Source organism: Cetorhinus maximus, chromosome 2 (genome assembly GCF_964194155.1).
Source record: "Cetorhinus maximus chromosome 2, sCetMax3.hap1.1, whole genome shotgun sequence".
Lineage (NCBI taxonomy): Eukaryota > Metazoa > Chordata > Chondrichthyes > Lamniformes > Cetorhinidae > Cetorhinus > Cetorhinus maximus.
This window is the reverse complement of record NC_135880.1, coordinates 143281983-143299098: the sequence shown is the minus strand read 5'-3', so window position 1 is coordinate 143299098 and position 17116 is coordinate 143281983. Positions and strand designations below refer to the sequence as shown.

General features: G+C 43.7%; 1 protein-coding gene across 6 annotated transcripts in view; it reads left to right on the top strand.

Annotated features, from left to right (window-relative positions):
• Positions 1-17116, top strand: part of ttc39b (tetratricopeptide repeat domain 39B) — a 180055-nt gene that overhangs the window by 142051 nt on the left and 20888 nt on the right. For all 6 annotated transcript variants that reach the window (XR_013580511.1, XM_078570305.1, XM_078570298.1 and 3 more), the window contains 9 exons: positions 2478-2580; positions 2706-2771; positions 3713-3821; positions 7518-7585; positions 10395-10454; positions 11950-12111; positions 14040-14131; positions 14840-14960; positions 16704-16815. Coding sequence is in view for 5 of the 6 variants with exons in the window: in XM_078570305.1 (XP_078426431.1) it covers positions 2478-2580; positions 2706-2771; positions 3713-3821; positions 7518-7585; positions 10395-10454; positions 11950-12111; positions 14040-14131; positions 14840-14960; positions 16704-16815 (893 nt within the window). In the remaining variant the exon portion in view is untranslated. The remainder of the gene's footprint in view (positions 1-2477; positions 2581-2705; positions 2772-3712; positions 3822-7517; positions 7586-10394; positions 10455-11949; positions 12112-14039; positions 14132-14839; positions 14961-16703; positions 16816-17116) is intronic.

Genomic DNA, 17116 nt, shown 5'->3' with positions numbered 1-17116 from the left:
TGCCAGTCAGAGCTCCGTGCTCACAGGTTCCCACTACGTGGGAGGCATATTTCAAAGCTGTAGGTTAATGTGAGAAGTGATCAATCGTATCTTAAATCCAGCTATCCTAAGGCGGCGATGTTTTAAAACCGGATTTTTTTTAAGCTGATGTCACCTGGCTTTCCCTCCTTGCCGACATTTTTAGTCTAACCATATGGCTGGGAAATTCCTTGGAGCTGCTCCCAGGCCAGTATTCCGCCGAGTGCAGCGGGAACCCCATTTACCCGCTCAAGCAGAGCTTCTGCCACACTTCCGAAATAACACTGATGGATCCGAAGCAGCTCCGAAGAATTTCTTGGCTTATTTTGCAGCATTGTCTCTATTATTTTCAAAACTGCCCCTTGCAATCCTTGCTTGGAAAACGTACCCTCAACACTCTGCATGCGCAACCCAATCCAGCCTGAACCACCCAACCTGAAAATTGGCAAGATCCGAAATCCGGCATGAACTTGGTTCCAAGGTTGCCTGTTTTGAGACACTGGCTGGAGTCGTCCTCTCCCGTTGGTGGCGGGCGTCATGATGGGTGGAGAATTCGGTGGGAGGGGCAAAAATCGGTTTCACACACTCTCCACGATGAGTTGGAAGGCCAAATCCAGAAGCTCATCACCTGACTCAGACCTCACAGATGCCTCTCCCCCAGCAGCCCTCCGAGTGCCGGGAAGCTCGGCTGAGCCTGCCCCCTCCTGCTGCAGACATGTATCCATGCAGTGACCACCAGATTGTGAACCCGAGCCTGCTCTAGACCTAGGTCCCACTGAGTTGTGTGTCTCTGCGCTGGTGCAGGGTGTGGGTAAGCGCTGTGACGGGTCTTCCAGGCTGCTTATTTCCAGCTCTTCAATGGAGGAGGTGTCTTCTTGGCTGGAGCTGAGGATGTGGATGGAGCTGAGGGTTTGGCTGGCTGAGGGTGTCACTCACTTGGCAGAGTTCCCTGTGAACCAAAGTAGAGATGATTAGTGCATGGCAGTGCAGTCAAAAGCAGCAGAGAGAGCACTCACAGTTGCATTGAGAGAGGGATGATGTGGTGCAGGATCCTCATGGGGCTGTTTGCTGCCCACCTCACTGTCACCACACGCACGGTCCACATCCTCACCAGTCAGCACGGTGGCACACTCCTCAAAGTGAATGAGGGGCTCAATGTGGGCCTCTCCATCCCTGGCATTGGGCCTCTCCCAGCTGTTGTGAGCAAGCTTCTCCTTCAGGAAAAAAGAGGGAGAGAGTGTGAGCAGGAATCATGGCACTTTGTGGAATATTTGTGTGGTGAGTGGAGCCATGGATGGGATGAGGATAAGTGCCCCAGAGGACATGAGCCCTATGGAGATGTGAGGGTGTGTGTGAGAGGTGTGCGATCCCTGTGGATGTGTGATGGGTTTGGGAGTGCTGAGGTGGTTGATTTACTCTGACAGAATAGATGTGAGCATTCATCCTCTTCCTGGATGGCTGACCTCCTCTGATTACCACCTCCCTAGCCGGATTGGTGACTCTGGTGGACCTCCAGCAGCTAGAGTGTGGGTAGAGGACATCGCAGTGGCCTTCTGCTGCGTCCAGCAGGCACCCCAGAGGGGGCTACCATCACTATTTCTTTCAGGGCCATCTGTTGCCTGGAGCAGCCCTGGGCTGTAGACATGAAGTAGACTGCGCTCTGGTACGCTTTCGATAAAGCGCCCGGAGTGAGGAAGTGCTGAGGTCACAGCGTGGCCAAATCCGAGCCCGCCCGCCAGCGATCCGGCGTGTTTCCTGTGAATGCATTATTAATGAGGCAAGATGTGCCGGGAAGGGACGATATGGCGTGAAAACCTGCCATTGCGGCCGACGGGTAAAACATCTTTTTTTCACGGCCGCTGCTGCACTTAGTGCAAATCAGGGATGATTCCATCCACTGTACCTGTATTGGCTGCATGGGCATCTTGAAGTCTGATGCTGACGCCACCATAGGGGGTGACCGAGCCAGGGACATACTGCAGTAGCTGATGCCTGGATTGTTGGGCTATCCAAAAACACCCAAGCCAGCTCCAGCTGACTTCCAAGCTTCTCTTAAGAGCTGGCCCCTGGTGCACTTGTAACACATCACTAGAATAATGTCCAAGTGATAAGGAAGGTCTGTGGTAGCAGATGCACTTTAAGGGAAGAAGATGATTGAAATCAAATAAGAGAACCTCCTACCTGGTGGAAGATTCGGGTCCTTTCTGGATGGAAGAACATCATATTGAAAGCACTATCCTTTATGACTTCCTTCTTTGACATGGATGGTTACTTATGTGAACCTGGATATGCTTAAACAAGGAGTGTACAGATTGTCATGTGGTTCGAAGCAAGATGACATTAAATTGTGCCAGTTGGTGGTAAGAGGGGTTTGTATTCGGGGTTCTTGGTTAGGTATTATTTGTTTATGTTTTTGTTTGACTTGTTTACTGTTGCTAATATTTGATCTATTTATTAAGAGAATGCCAACAGATCGTACAGATGACACAGGACCGAGTCAAAACTGATGTCTACTGCCAGTTTGAAGGAGGTGTCAAGCTAGGGATTGGAGCTTTTAACCTGGTACAGAATGCCCCCATTACACCGCAGTTGTCCATTCTTTAAGTTGGAAAAAATGTTTTTGCGTTCTACATTTGTTACTTGAGTATATTATTGAACTAAAATGGATTCTTCCCTTTTCCTCTCAGATGCTGTCTCTGCTACCTTTGAGAATTCTTCGACTTCTTGAATTTATTGGATTTTCGGGTAATCGGGTATGTATTAGTGCGCATATAAGTGTAAGAATAGCATGCTACAGCTGCTGGTTAAGATTTGCCACTGCCTTCTCACAGTCCCTCAAAGTGGGACTATGATTTGAGCACACTGCTTGTGCCTGTCTGCTGAAAATGGAAGGTTAGCAGCGTCAGTATTATTTGTTTCTGTAACCAGACAATGCCATCTACTGGCAAACTGCAGTAGTGCACAAATTTCAACTGACAACCATTTTGGCATAGGCCCAGAATGTCTTTCTAATTTTTTGGCACAACAGCTGTGTTGTGCTGGATGTCTGCAGAATTCACTCTTAAGTGACCTTGCCCTGGAAGCTCACTACTTGCAAATTTTCTTGGTCATTGGCGCCATACCTGAGCCATGGCAGCCAAACCCCAAAATAATCCATTAGCATGGCCCTGAAAAGAGTGTGGGTGTAAACTGCACTGAATTTGTGTTTAAAACATTAAAAGGATGCGTTAGGGTAGATACAGTGAAACTGTTTCCTCTGGTGGGGCTCTCAAGACCCAGGAGATATAATCTTAACATTATTAGAAGAGCTTACCATCTGAACAAGTTCTTAAAATTGGGAAACACCTTTTCACAGAAGGGGTAGTAAAAATCTGGTGCAGTTCTACGAGAAGGCAGAGGATGCTGGGTCAGCTTTCAAGGCTGAGGTTGATACATTTTATGATAGGGAAGGTTATCAAAGAATTTGGGCCAAAGGAGCGAACTGAATGGTGGAGCAGGCTTAAGAGGCCTTCTCCAGCTCCTAATGTTTCTGGGACTAAAACCTCCCCAAAACTATGGAATTTGCAGGATGATGTGTAATATGTGACCCAAAATAATTACTAATAACTTCTAATAATTTAGTTGCTTATGTCCCTTCTTAGTTGCATGAGTGAGTTGGGATGGTGTTGCATTTATATGTCACTGTTTTCTTCAGGATCTGGGTTTATCCATGCTGCGTGAAGGCGCCAGCACCCATAGCTTGAGAGCTGTATTGTGTGCCTTGACTCTATTGATGTATCAAACTTACATCACTGTAGTTCTCGGTAAGATGTATCTTTTTATCTCTTCCAGTCTTTGGCTTGGGAATATGATAATTGGAATTTTTCATATTTCATCAAATCTGTAGATGAGATTCAAGTGTATAAATCAATGCAGATTTCTGTTTTGTAAATGGACTGGGGAAAATTTGGTTGGTCACAATTGCCACTCAGAAATCTTGTTAACAATTGCCTTTCAATACATAGAGCTGGGTATGGTAATATCTACATGACAGACATGGAAATTAGAGGGTTATGTCTATGACCAGTGATCCAGAGACCTCTGGGATTGTGGGGAATTGGGCGGCAATATTTATCCTTCAACCATTAAAACACTTTTTTTATTCATTCACGGGATGTGGGCTTCGCTGGCTGGGCCAGCATTTATTGCCCATCCCTAGTTGCCCTTGAGAAGGTGGTGATGAACTGCCTGCTTGAACTCCTGCAATCCCTGTAGGTACACCCACAGTGCTATTAGGGAAGGAGTTCCGGGAATTTCACCCAGTGACAGTGAAGGAATGACGATACATTTCCAAGTCAGAATGGTTACTGACTTGGAGGGGAACTTCCAGGTGGTGGTGTTCCCATCTATCTGCTGCCCTTGTCCTTCTGGACGGTAGTGGTCGTAGGTTTGGAAGGTGCTGTCTAAGGAGCCTTGGTGAATTCCTGCAGTGCATCTTGTAAATGGCACACACTGCTGCTACTGTGCGTCGGTGTTGGAGAGAGTGAATATTTGTGGATGGGGTGCTAATCAAGCAAGCAGTTTTGTCCTGGATGGTGTCAAGCTTCTTGAGTGTTGTGGGAACTGCACTCATCCAGGCAAGTGGGGAGCATTCCATCACACTCCTGACTTGTGCCTTGTAGATGGTGGACAGGCTTTGGAGAGTCAGGAGGTGAGTTACTCAACACACAATTCCTAGCCTCTGACCTGCTCTTGTAGCCACAGTATTTATATGGCTAGTCCAGTTCAGTTTCTGGTCAATGGTAACCCCCAGGATGTTGATAGTGTGGCATTCAGTGATGGTAATACCATTGAACATCAAGGGGCAACCGTTATATTCTCTCTTGTTGGAGATGGTCATGTGTGGTACGAATGTTATTTGCCACTTGTGAGCCTAAGTCTGGATATTGTCCAGGTCTTGCTGCATTTGGACATGGACTGCTTCAGGAGTCACAACTGGTGCTTAACATTGTGCAATCATCAGTGAACATCCCCACTTCTGACCTTATGATGGAAGGAAGGTCATTGATGAAGCAGCTTAAGATGGTTGGGCCGAGGACACTACCCTGAGGAACTCTTGCAGTGATTTCCTAGAGCTGAGATGACTGACTTTCAACAACCACAACCATCTTCCTTTGTGCTAGGTATGACGCCAACCAGTGGAGAGTTCCCCCCTGATTCCCATTGACTCCAGTTTTGCAAGGGCCCCTTGATGCCACACTCTGTCAAATACAAGGGCAGTCATTCTCACCTCACCTCGGGTGTCCAGCTCTTTTGTCCATGTTTGAACTAAGGCTGTAATGAGGTCAGAAGCAGAGTAGCCCTGGCGGAACCCAAACTGGGCGCCAGTGAGCAGGTTATTGCTAAGCAATTGTCACTTGATAGCACTTTGATGACCCCTTCCATTACTTTGCTGATGATCGAGAGAAGACTGATGGGGCAGTAATTGGCCGGGTTGGATTTGACCTGCGTTATCTATACAGGACGTACCTGTGCAATTTTCCACATAGCCGGGTATATACCAATGTTGTAGCTGTACTGGAATAGCTTGGCTAAGGGCACGGCAAGCTCTGGAGCACATCTTCAGTACTATTGCCGGAATATTGCCAGGCCCCGTGGCCTTTGTAGTATCCAAATTCCTTCAGCGTTTCTTGATATCATGCGGAGTGAATCGAATTGGCTGAAGGCTGGCACCTGTGATGCTGGGGACCTCTGGAGGAGGACCAGATGGATCATCCACTCAGCACTTATGGCTGAAGATTGTAACCAATGCTTCAGCCTTATCTTTTGCACTGATGTGCTGTGCTCCCCCATCAGTGAGGATGGGGATATTTGTGGAGCCTCCTCTTCCAGTGAGTTGTTTAATTGTCCACCGCCATTCATGACTGGATGTGGCAGGACTGCAGAGCTTAGATCCGATCTGTTGGTTGTGGATCGCTTAGCTTTGTCTATCACTTCCTGCTTTTACTGTTTGGCACGCAAGTAGTCCTGTGTTGTAGCTTCACCAGGTTGACACCTCATTTTTAGGTATGCCTGGTGCTGCTCCTGGCATGCCCTCCTGCACTCTTCATTGAATCAGTGTTGATCCTGTGACTTGATGGTAATGGTAGAGTGGGAGATATGCCAGGCCATGAGGTTACAGATTGTGGTTGAGTACAATTCTGCTGCTGCTGATGGCCCACAGTGCCTTATGGATGCCCAGTCTTGAGTTGCTAGATCTGTTTGGAATCTATCCCATTTAGCACGGTGGTTGTGCCACACAACATGATGGAGGGTATCCTCAATGTGCAGGTGGGACTTCATCTCCACAAGGACTGTGCAATGGTCACTCCTACTGATACAGTCATGGACAGATGCACCTGCGGCAGGCAGGTTGGTGAGGTGAGGATGAGGTCAGGTATGTTTTTCCTCTTGTTGGTTCCCTCACCACCTGCCCTTTGGGTCTTAGCCAGCTCGGTCAGTAGTGATGCTACTGAGCCACTCTTGGTGATGGACATTGCAGTCCCCCACCCAGAGTACATTCTTCATTGCTTCCTCCAAGTGGTGTTCAACGTGGAGGAGCACTGATCTGAGCGGAGAAAGAGCAGTACATGGTAATCAGCAGGAGGTTTCCTTGTTCATGTTTGACCTGATGCCATGAGACTTCATGGGGTCCGGAGTTGATGTTGAGAACTCCCAGGGCAACTCCCTCCCTCCCGTCTATCACTGTGCCGCCACCTCTGCTGGGGTCTTTCCTGCCGGTGGCACAGGACATACCCAGGAATGGTGATGGTGGTGTCTGGGGCACTATCTGTAAGGTGATTCCGTGAGACAGGTATTAGTAAGGAGGACTTCTCAGTGTCGATACGGCTGAATTTGCTGTTGTTGTTTCCGGGGCCAGATGGTCTGTCTGGTTTCATTCCTTTTCTGAGACTTTGTAATGGTTTGATACAACTGAGTGGCTTGCTAGGCCATTTCAGAGGGCAGTTAAGAATCAAATGTCGGCCAGGTAAGGACGCAGATTTCTTGAACCAGACAGGTTTTTACAACAATAGTTTCATAGTCATCATTAAACTTTTAATTCCAGATTTTTATTGAATTCAAATTCCACCATCTGCCGTGGCGGGATTCAAACCCGGGTCCCCAGAGCATTACCCTGGGTCTCTGGATTACTCGCCCATCGACAATACCATTATGCCATCACCTATGTTATCTGGTCAATATCTCGATGTTTGTGAAACCTTGCTTTGTGCAAATCAGCTACTGCGTTCTCTTAACATTACAACAATGACTACATTTCAAACGTACTTAATCGTCCGTGAAGCACTTTGGTGCGCCCTAAGGTTGTGGAAAATACTATATAAATGAACATGCATTTCTGTTCCTCCTTTGGGCGGCTTTTAGTGGAAGTTATATTTTTCTTTGGTGTCCAGTGCACCCAAATGTGCCTTTATGAAGAAAAAACTACTTACTTTCTTCTCAATGATGAAACTATTTAACAGGTGCGGGTGAAGGCAACCTCCAAGAAGCCGAAACACTCCTTCAACCTTACCTCGAGAAATATCCTAATGTAAGTATTGAAGAAAAATAATTCCTAATTTTCTGTTTTGTATTAAATCTTCAATTGCAATACCCATGACCCTGATGTTGAATAATTGCACCAAAACGTGTTACTAGAAGAGATTCTCAACTAAAACATCTGCAAGAACCGATAAGTAGCAAGCATTCGTAGTGTCGCGGTTTTATAATAATATAAAGGGCCAATCGTTCATTAGGGATTGTGCAAACACATTGTGGGTTCTTTAATTGAGACTAGAAACGTGGGAACATTTATACAAAGGAATAAAGCCTGAATACACCAGTAGCAGAGCTGTGTGTGCTGTGCTCTGTTCGAAAGCAAAAGTGAAACTAAAACTGGATACACTTCCTTTCTAGGGCTCTCATGCTGCAATCCCTTAAAGGCACATTACAACACATAGTATACCATCATCTTTTAAAAAATATATATTCTTTCTTGTGGGTGCATTGGCAAGGCTGGTGTTTGCAGACCAGCCCTAGTTGCCCTGAGGTGGTGGCGTGAGATTTTTCCTTGATCCACTGATAGTGCTTTGTATGGCTTGCTAGGCCACTTCAGAAGGCAATTAAGAATCAAACACTGTGGTGTTGGACTAGAGTCACATGTAGGCCAGCCTGGTTGAGGACAGCCTCATGATCAATTTTACTGACTCCAGTTTTTTACTTCCAGATTCTTAGAACTTGAATTTAGTTTTTATTTTTAACTGCGGGAGTGTGGTTTTAATTCCCATTTTCAAGTTTATTAACCGGGCTCTGGATTACTGGTTCAGTAATGTAACATATGCTATACCTGATTGTCAAGAGAGCATGTAAACTGTTAGTGCAACTCTGTGTTTTATTTTTTATTGTCTGTTTATTATTAGAATGTCAGAGTTAATAAACTAGATTATCTTCCCCTGTAATAAAAGCAAAATACTGCGGATGCTGGAAACCTGAAACAAAAACAGAACATGCTGGAAAAATTCAGCAGGTCTGACAGCATCTGTGGAGAGAAAAAAACAAAGTTAACGTTTCGAGTCCGTATAACTGGAGTCTTTCTCTCCACAGATGCTGTCAGACCTGCTGAGTTTTTCCAGCATTTTCTGTTTTTGTTATCTTCTCCTATACCCGGATAATTGCAAAGAAGGAAGGAAAATGGGATAGGAGGACCGACTTTAGATGCCCACCCCTAGAATCATCTGGCTTTCTCATTCCTTCCACTCCTCCTCACCCCCACTCACCTTACTTCAGGCACAAACCCCTTTAACTGTTCCACTGCACTGAAATGATGGTGAGGGCAGATGAGGCCATGGACTGCAGCGGTTCAAGAAGGCAGCTCACCACCACCTTCTCGGGGGCAATTAGGGGATGGGCAATAAATGCTGGCCTAGCCAGCGACACCATATCTCACTAACGAATAAAAAAATAGTTTGCTGCTACCCGTTGGTGCACTGCCAGCCCCAGTTAAGACCAGAATTGGGGGTGGGGCGGCAGTACTTTATTCAGCAGAAATAGGAAAACTATTAATGTCCGTGTTGGAAGTGGAGAGGCCTGGTAGTGGACAGGTCTCCCTCTCTCATGCCCTTATCTCCTATTGACAAAACTAGGCCTCATCCTGAGCCCTTTATCAAACTGTCACTGGAAGTCTTCCTATCGTTTTTTCTCCATTAGCTGTTGTTGCTTCGCCTCCTTCTGTGAGTGCTACTTATGTTTGTATTTTCTTGCTTGGCAGAGTTGGGCTCCTTCTGTGTGGTGGTGGCCCCAGTGGGAGCCCTGTCTGCAATTTTAATTAAGCTTTAACAAGGAAAATGGGTCGGAGGCACATTAGGGTTGGGCTGGTTTAAGTCTGATCCACATTCAACGGTGAAATAGCTCTGAAGGTAAATCTTGCTCAGAACTTTGTGGAAAAGTTAAAATGTTGGGAGGAAGCTGCTGTCGATGTCTAAAAATTGGGGCCTTGAAATTATGCCAGATTATGACTGTAGCCTATAAATGTATTCCTGTAATGTTCCTTTCAGATATGCTTATTGCATTTATCTGAATTTCTTCCTTTGCTGTTATATAGGAAGCATTTGTCCACCAAAGGCATTTTTGTTTTTTGCGTATGCCTTTGTAGTAGCACCCTCGCCTCCTGAGTCAAGACTTGGACCCAAGCTCCACTCCAGGGACTTCAGAGCATAATCTAAACTGACGCTTCAGTGCACTAATGAGGGAGTGCTGCATTGTCAGAGATGCCATCCTTTGGATGAGACATTAAACCAAGGCTCCATCTACTCGATGTTGGTGTAAATGATCCCTTTGCACTATTCTGTAGAAGAATAGGGGAGTTCTGCCAGTGTCCTGGCTAATATTTATCCCTCAACCAATAGCTGGAACAGATGGTCATTATCTCACTGCTGGCCTCCCACCTGGTACTGGCCCTTGGCCCTCATTTTCATGAGACTGGTGTCCCCAGGCAGCTTGAAGATTTAAATCCAAAACTGCTACACCACTGGCAGTGGCCATTGGGGAGATGCTGGCAGAGGGAAGCAAACTGACTGTCATGTTTCCTATACGGCTGTGACTACACTTCAAAAGCACTTCATGGACTATGACGCACTTTGATGTTGATTTTGCAGCATTGTACTTGCAGTTTGAGTATGGATATTCACAAATTTTTCAATGATGCTGCTCACCAAGCAGTACCTTCTAGAAAACCCTACCACGTTTGAATTTTATTTTTCAACAACATTGTAAGCTATACCTTTGCAACCAATCCAGCCTCACTGATGAAATCTTGACTTTTATATGAAATGTCAATAACAAGCTTTGTCCTTTGCCTTTAGGGCTCCATTATATTATTTTATTCAGCAAGAATAAAAATACTCAGGGGAAACTTTGAAATGGTGAGTCTTTTTAATTCCATTTTGAATGTTACAAAATGCATGCTCCTTTTAGGCTTTTATTTGGTATACATGTTCAATTTATAACACACAGAATAGTAGACTGTTGGCAATTTTAGTCAGATTTTTTGCCATTCATGTATGTTCATTAATTCTGGGCTTGTATTCTACTCATGCAGCGCATAATTTCTGACTGTGTAGATAACCTAGAAGAGCTTGCCAACTTGCTCCAATTTACTAAACTCTAGACTGTGGAGCTAATAATTCTAGTGCTCTGTGCAGTTGGCTGCTGCATGTTCCAAAGCAACACTAACTGTCTTCAAAAATGACTCTGTCGTTGTGAAATACCTTTGAGATGCCCTGAGAACTTGAGAAGTGCTTGTCATGTTTTGGGTTCTTTCTTTACGGAAAAGATTTTGGGGTAGAGTTGTGCTCCAAGAGCGGTGTTTTTAAACGCAGTGATCTACAAATGAGTTCTTACAGCCTGCCAAACCTCGTGCCAGAACAGGTAGGCCGGAAGCATGCCTGATATTGGCCCTCGGTCCTCATTTACATGAGACTGATATTCCCCAAGAAGCTTGCTGGTACAGACAATTAAAGTTTTGGGCCAGGGTGGCATCAGCAGTGGTTCTCAGGGGTAGGGAGGTTGGGGGGGGTGCGGTGGCCTGGTGCTACATTGGGGGAAAGGCAATTGAGAACAGGTCAGGTGGGGGCCGGAAACAGTCTGGACACTCATTCTCCCCTGATCTGTATTCAGGTAGGACACTCCAAAAATAAGGCTGATCCATGAGAATATTTAACAGAAAAAGCATGTCCCCGTGTTATTACTTTTTGAAAAATTCTAAGGAAGCAAAAGGCACTTTATTAGAAAAATCAGGCCTATGCCTTCAAGTCAGGGAAACCATGACACCTTTCCCATCTTGCTGTTCCACCTGACTAAACTGGGAGAGACAAGGGAAGGAAGAGTGGTATGACATAAGACTGACATTGAAATGTGTTTTGTACCAAGCCTCAAGAGGCATAAAGTTGGCAGCCCTCATTAAAAGATGAGGGAAACATTAAAGAGAAAGACAGTTACAGTTGTAAAAGTATTATTTCATTGACTGATGAATATGTATGAACATTGGTTTGCAGATAAATATGGGACACTCTGGTTGTGCAGTGCTGAGGGAATGCTGTCCTTCTAATGGGAGTTTAAACCAAGGTTTTGTCCGCCCCATCAGCTGGACACAAATATCTTCCCTCAAACAGCAGCACTAAAACAGATTATATAGTCTTGATTGCATCATTGTTTGTGGGAGCTTGCTGTGCCCAAATTGGCTGCTGAGTTTCCCTACATTACAACAGTGCCAACACTTTAAAAATAGTTCATTGGCCAGAAATTATTGTGAGGTAATGAAAGGCATTACATAAATGGAAGTCCTTCTTTATCTTATTTTCAGTTCATGCTAATTGATATTTCTTTTTTCATTTGTATTTTTTTATACTGAAAACATAGGCTGAGAAGAAGTTTGAGGAATGCATAGCAGCTCAGGAAGAGTGGAGACAGATTCATCATCTGTGTTACTGGGAACTAATGTGGAGTCACTCCTTTCAGCAGCAGTGGCTGCAGGCATACCGCTTTGCCGATCTCCTCTCCAAAGAAAGTCGGTGGTCTCAAGTAAGTAAATTTGTAGACAATGTGCTATACAAAAGATCTTACACTCCACCTGTCTAACTAACACTATTTTGAATTTAGCTGCCTTTCATTTGCTACTAATGCTTGTCAGCCCAACTCAGTGTGTTAATTTATTGAAATGTTATGTTACAGTGAAAGTATTGAAATGTGCTCCTTGTTGGAATCCAAGATCCAATCTGGAAGCCAGTGGAAGGCCCAGGCTGGAAGCTAGTCGAGGGGGGGTGGCGGCCCAGGCTGGAATTGAGTTTGAAATTGATTTAGTTAAGATCAAAACTAGGGTCTTAAACTGAACAAATCAAACTGCATGAATATAAGGGGTGAGTTGGCTAAAATAGATTGGGAAACTAGGTTAAAAAATATTTTGGTAGATATTTAAAAGATATTTTGGCAAGTATTTAAATAAGTAATTTGTAATTTGCAATAGTTATACAATCCCTTAAGGAATAAAAATATTACAGGGAAAATTGTCTAACCATGGCTAATGAGAAGTTAAAGATTGTATTGAATTAAAGGAAGAGCCTTTCCAAAAAGTGAATGAGGATTGGGGGAATTTTAAAATTCAGCAAAGGATAAACTGATAAAGAAAGAGAGAATAGGATATGAGTGTAAACTAGCAGGAGACATAAAAAGAGATTGTAAAAGCTTCTTTGTGTTTGTAAAAAGGAAGATATTAGCAAGAGTAAATGGGTATCCCTTAGAGGCAGTGACAGAAGTAATTATAATGGGCTATAAGGAAGTGGCAGACATTAAACGAATACTTTTTATCAGCCTTCACTGTAGAAGTCACAAAAATACACTTTCCAGAAGCAGGCAGAATCAAAGCTTGAGTGAAAATGAAGGGCTTAAAGATAATAGCATTAGTAAAGAAATAGTACAGGAGAAATTATGGAACTAAAAAACCAACAAATCCCCTGGATTTGATAGTGGATGCATTGAATCCAGAATTTCTTAGATTCTAGAATGCTCCCAGTGGATTGGAAGGTAGCAAGTTCAAGAAAGGAGGGAGAGAGAAAATAGGGAATTATCAACCAGCTAACTTGGCATCAATTGTGGCGGAAATGCTGGAATCTGTTATGAGGGTTATGATTCACGTCACTTAAAAAAAAAATCATGATTAAGCAGAGTTAACACATTTTATGATAGGGAAATTGCATTTGACAAATCTGTTAGTCTTTTGAGGATGTGACCAACAGGCTGGATAGGGAAGAATCGAGTAAATGTGGTCTAAATTAACTTTTTAAAAGAGCATTTGATTACATGCTGGACAAGAGGTTATTATACAAAGTTAGGACTCATGGGAGAGTGGGTAATATTTAGCATGGAATAAGGGTTGGTTAACTAATAGAAAACAGACAGGAATAAACAGATCGTTTTTGGTTGGCAGAATGTAACTATTAGGATACCGCAAGGATCAGTGCTTGTGCCTCAGCTATTAACAATCTATATTAATGACTTAGATGAGGGAACTGAGTGTTAAGTATCCAAGTTTGCTGATGTTAGAAAGTTAGTGGGAAAATAAGCAGCAAGGCACCTGGACCCGCATCCAATCCCTTCTGGGTAACTTGTGAAGACCCAGACTGACCCCTCCCCAGGGAACTCCCCCACTCCCTGACTAACCAGCCCCACACAGTATTCCCCACCCCCTTCAAACCCAATGAGATTCCCCCCATCTGCACGGGACTCCCCCACCCCTCCGCAGACCCGACTCTCACCACCCCCTCTCCAAACCAAGTCCTGACCGTTCACCCGCCCCCCCCCCTCACCATGACCTGACCCACCCTGCAGGCCTGACCCCCCACCCCAACCTTCTCCCTGCCGAGGTCCAACCCCCCCCACCCCCAATAATGTGAGAACCCATGTCTTTGTGAAGTTGGAAGATTTCTGACATAAGATCACTATTGTTACTACAGGCAATCTACACGTTTCAGAAAGCTGCAATTCTCAGCATGCTCCCAGAGGAAGACATTCAAAAGACTGGAGAGAAAGTGGAAGAACTATTCAGGTCAGTGAGGCTTTGATTGTTGTTACTGTCAAAATTTTATCTTGAGGTGATGAATGTTTAAGGACCCTGCAGTGATCCCCTGAATTAATGGGCTATTTCGTTTTTACAAACTGAACTAAAGGACCTCAAGTGCAGTACTTGGCAGATAAGGATAAAATCTGGGCTCCATTCTCCTGCACCTCTTCTCAGTTCTTGCAGATACTGTACACAGCACTGAAACTAGAGTCCATTCTCCTCCGTCTACCCCCATTTCTTTCAAAACCATACATGGCACTGAAAGTAGCCTCCATTCTCCTCTTATTCCTTGCAGTTTCTGTTGCCAGCACTGAACATATTCTGCATTCTTTTTCATAGAATCTTGCAGCACAGAGTGAGACCATTTAGCCCATCATGCTTTTACTGGCTCTTTGAAAAAGCTATCCAATTAGACACCAACTGATCCTTTCCATAGCCCTGAAAATAGCATTCAATCTAACCTCCAATCCCCTGTTTCTCTTCCCATCTCCCACTGATACTGTAGAAAGCACTGTGAAGCATTTTGGGAGGATTTACCACACCCTAGGCACTGTATAACTGCACGCTGTTGTTTTTGTTTTCTTTTTATTTCTACAAGCAAAAAAAAACTTGACTGAATGTTTCTTTTCATGAAAAATTGCAAAACCTCTTATCATTGACTTTGCTGTTGTAAGACTGTTGTTTGGATTGCAGACAAGTTGAAGGTCTGAAGCAACGAATTGCTGGGAAATCTATACCCACAGAGAAGTTTGCAGTGAGAAAAGCCAGACGGTACACGACTCCAAACCCTGTCAAACTGGTCCTGCCTTTACTGGTGAGGATTCTTTGTTTTGACACACATTTTTCAGATGAAATAAATTTTTAAAATAAGTAGGCTGAGAGAGGTGGTGCCTCAATTGTGATGGTTCAGAAGCAGAAGTATTAAGTTGTTCATTGAGTGATAACACAGAGCCTGACTGCACAGGAGTGTAGTCCTAGGTACTTTTCAATGCGGCCAACTCTGCATCTTCAATCTGGTCCAGCAAGATTCCATGCTGGATGAGGAATTTCACAAAATTTAGCCTGTGATCATTTGCCTTTGAGCCTGAAGTTAACTCATTTGCAGTGTAATTAGAGTTAACATATGCCTCTGGAAAATAGCAAATTGATATGCAGTGGAATTTGTTTATGTGGAAGGGTTAAACAGCCAAAGGATGTGGTATAATCAAGCTTGGATAGAAGGAGGTATCTGTTGCACAGATTGTCATATTATGGGGAAAACTGGATTTAGCAAATGCTGTTTGCATGAGAATTGATATGTTTAGATTTGATTTATAATCCAAAATATTTTGTTTAGCAACTAATTAAGGAGCTTCTTGTAGAAGCTGATTTACTGTGCTGAGTTTGCTGTTGTAAAAGCTGATTTATATCAATTTTACTGCAAATGGAGTACAACCCCTTTTACAATGCTGAGTATATAATCTTGAATTCTGCACCAGCCCAGCTAAAACTTTATGTTCTTCACTAAGTCTAATCCCTCATTCTGGCAGTGTATGTTGTCCTCTTCATTTACCTAATACAATCCATTGTTGGATTTAATAGAATAAGTGGGGAGTCTAAAACGTAGAGGGAAATGGAGAAAAAAATGCCCCTACCAACACTTGATGTCAGGCTGTGCCAAGTGTTTCAAGTGTGTGAATGGTGGGAAATACCTTGTAGTATGTGTTTTGCAGGGCATCATCATATGTCTATTTAAGTCTGTTGGCTGGTGTATTATGCAGTCACTGCAAAAAGATACAGAAACCCTGGCAGAGAAAAGCCTGAGACCAGGTCCTGCTGTATTTTCTACCCAGGCTACACATTTCTAACTTCAGTATCTCCCAGCATAGAGATTTGTCCTGTACAAACCTGGCAAACAAATAAATGGATTGAGAGACAGTGGAATTTGTGATGTGGACCCATACAAATTACTTTTAGTCACATTTTTAAGTGTTACCATCACTCTCCTTCAAATGCCATCCAATATAAAAATCTGGAAGATAAAACCTTACTGGGGTTAGACAAAGCATGTGAATAGATAGAATTTATTTATGCATTTGCCTATTCAATGATAATCAGTGAATTAATGGTATACCATAAATAACATAAGACAACTTAGTTTTGAGTCAACCAATGACTTGTTTGTTATTTTAAAAAAAAATAAAAACCACCTTCAAGGAGCGAGGTCAATTTTTTCTTTGTTCTCGGAATATGGGCATTGCTGGCAGAGCGGGCATTTATTGCCCATCTTTAATTGGTTTTTAAACCGTTGCTTTCCATGTAGTGAAGGTACTCCCACAGCACTGTTAGGTAAGGAGTTCCAGGATTTTGGCTAAGCGGCAATGAAAGAACTGTGATGATAAATGTGCAGTTCGGGATGGTGTATGATTTGGGGTGGAACTTGCAAGTTTGGGAGGTGCTGTGGAAGAAACCTTGGCGAGTTAAGAGCCAGATTTGGGTTATGTAATTTCATTCCATTATTTAGTTGGGACTGGTTATTATTGATTTGATAAATACATTAATTTATTCCTCCTGACAGGAAATGATGTACGTGTGGAATGGATTTGCAATACTGGGTAAACGAGCAGACCTGACTGAGAACATGCTGGTTACAATAGAAAAGGCAGAAATAGAGTTACAAAAACACCCCAGTGAGTACATTGTAATGTTGCATCATAAGCACATGTCTAGGATGCTTTCAAAAAAAGAACACTCGGATGCCAAGTCTGCCTGGCTGAGTTCAATGACCTGTGAAAAATGCCATGACAGATCTGCTAGTACTTTTGTTTGACAAATCCTCTCTGTAGAAAACTAAAAGTGGGGAATAATTAGAGGCATAAAATGGAAAATAAATCAGACACAATCAATAGACTCAGAAGTAAATTCTCGGAGGTACTTCTTTGGGTGTCTGCTGCTGTTGTGTCGGATATTCTCAGGTATGATAGCTGTAGA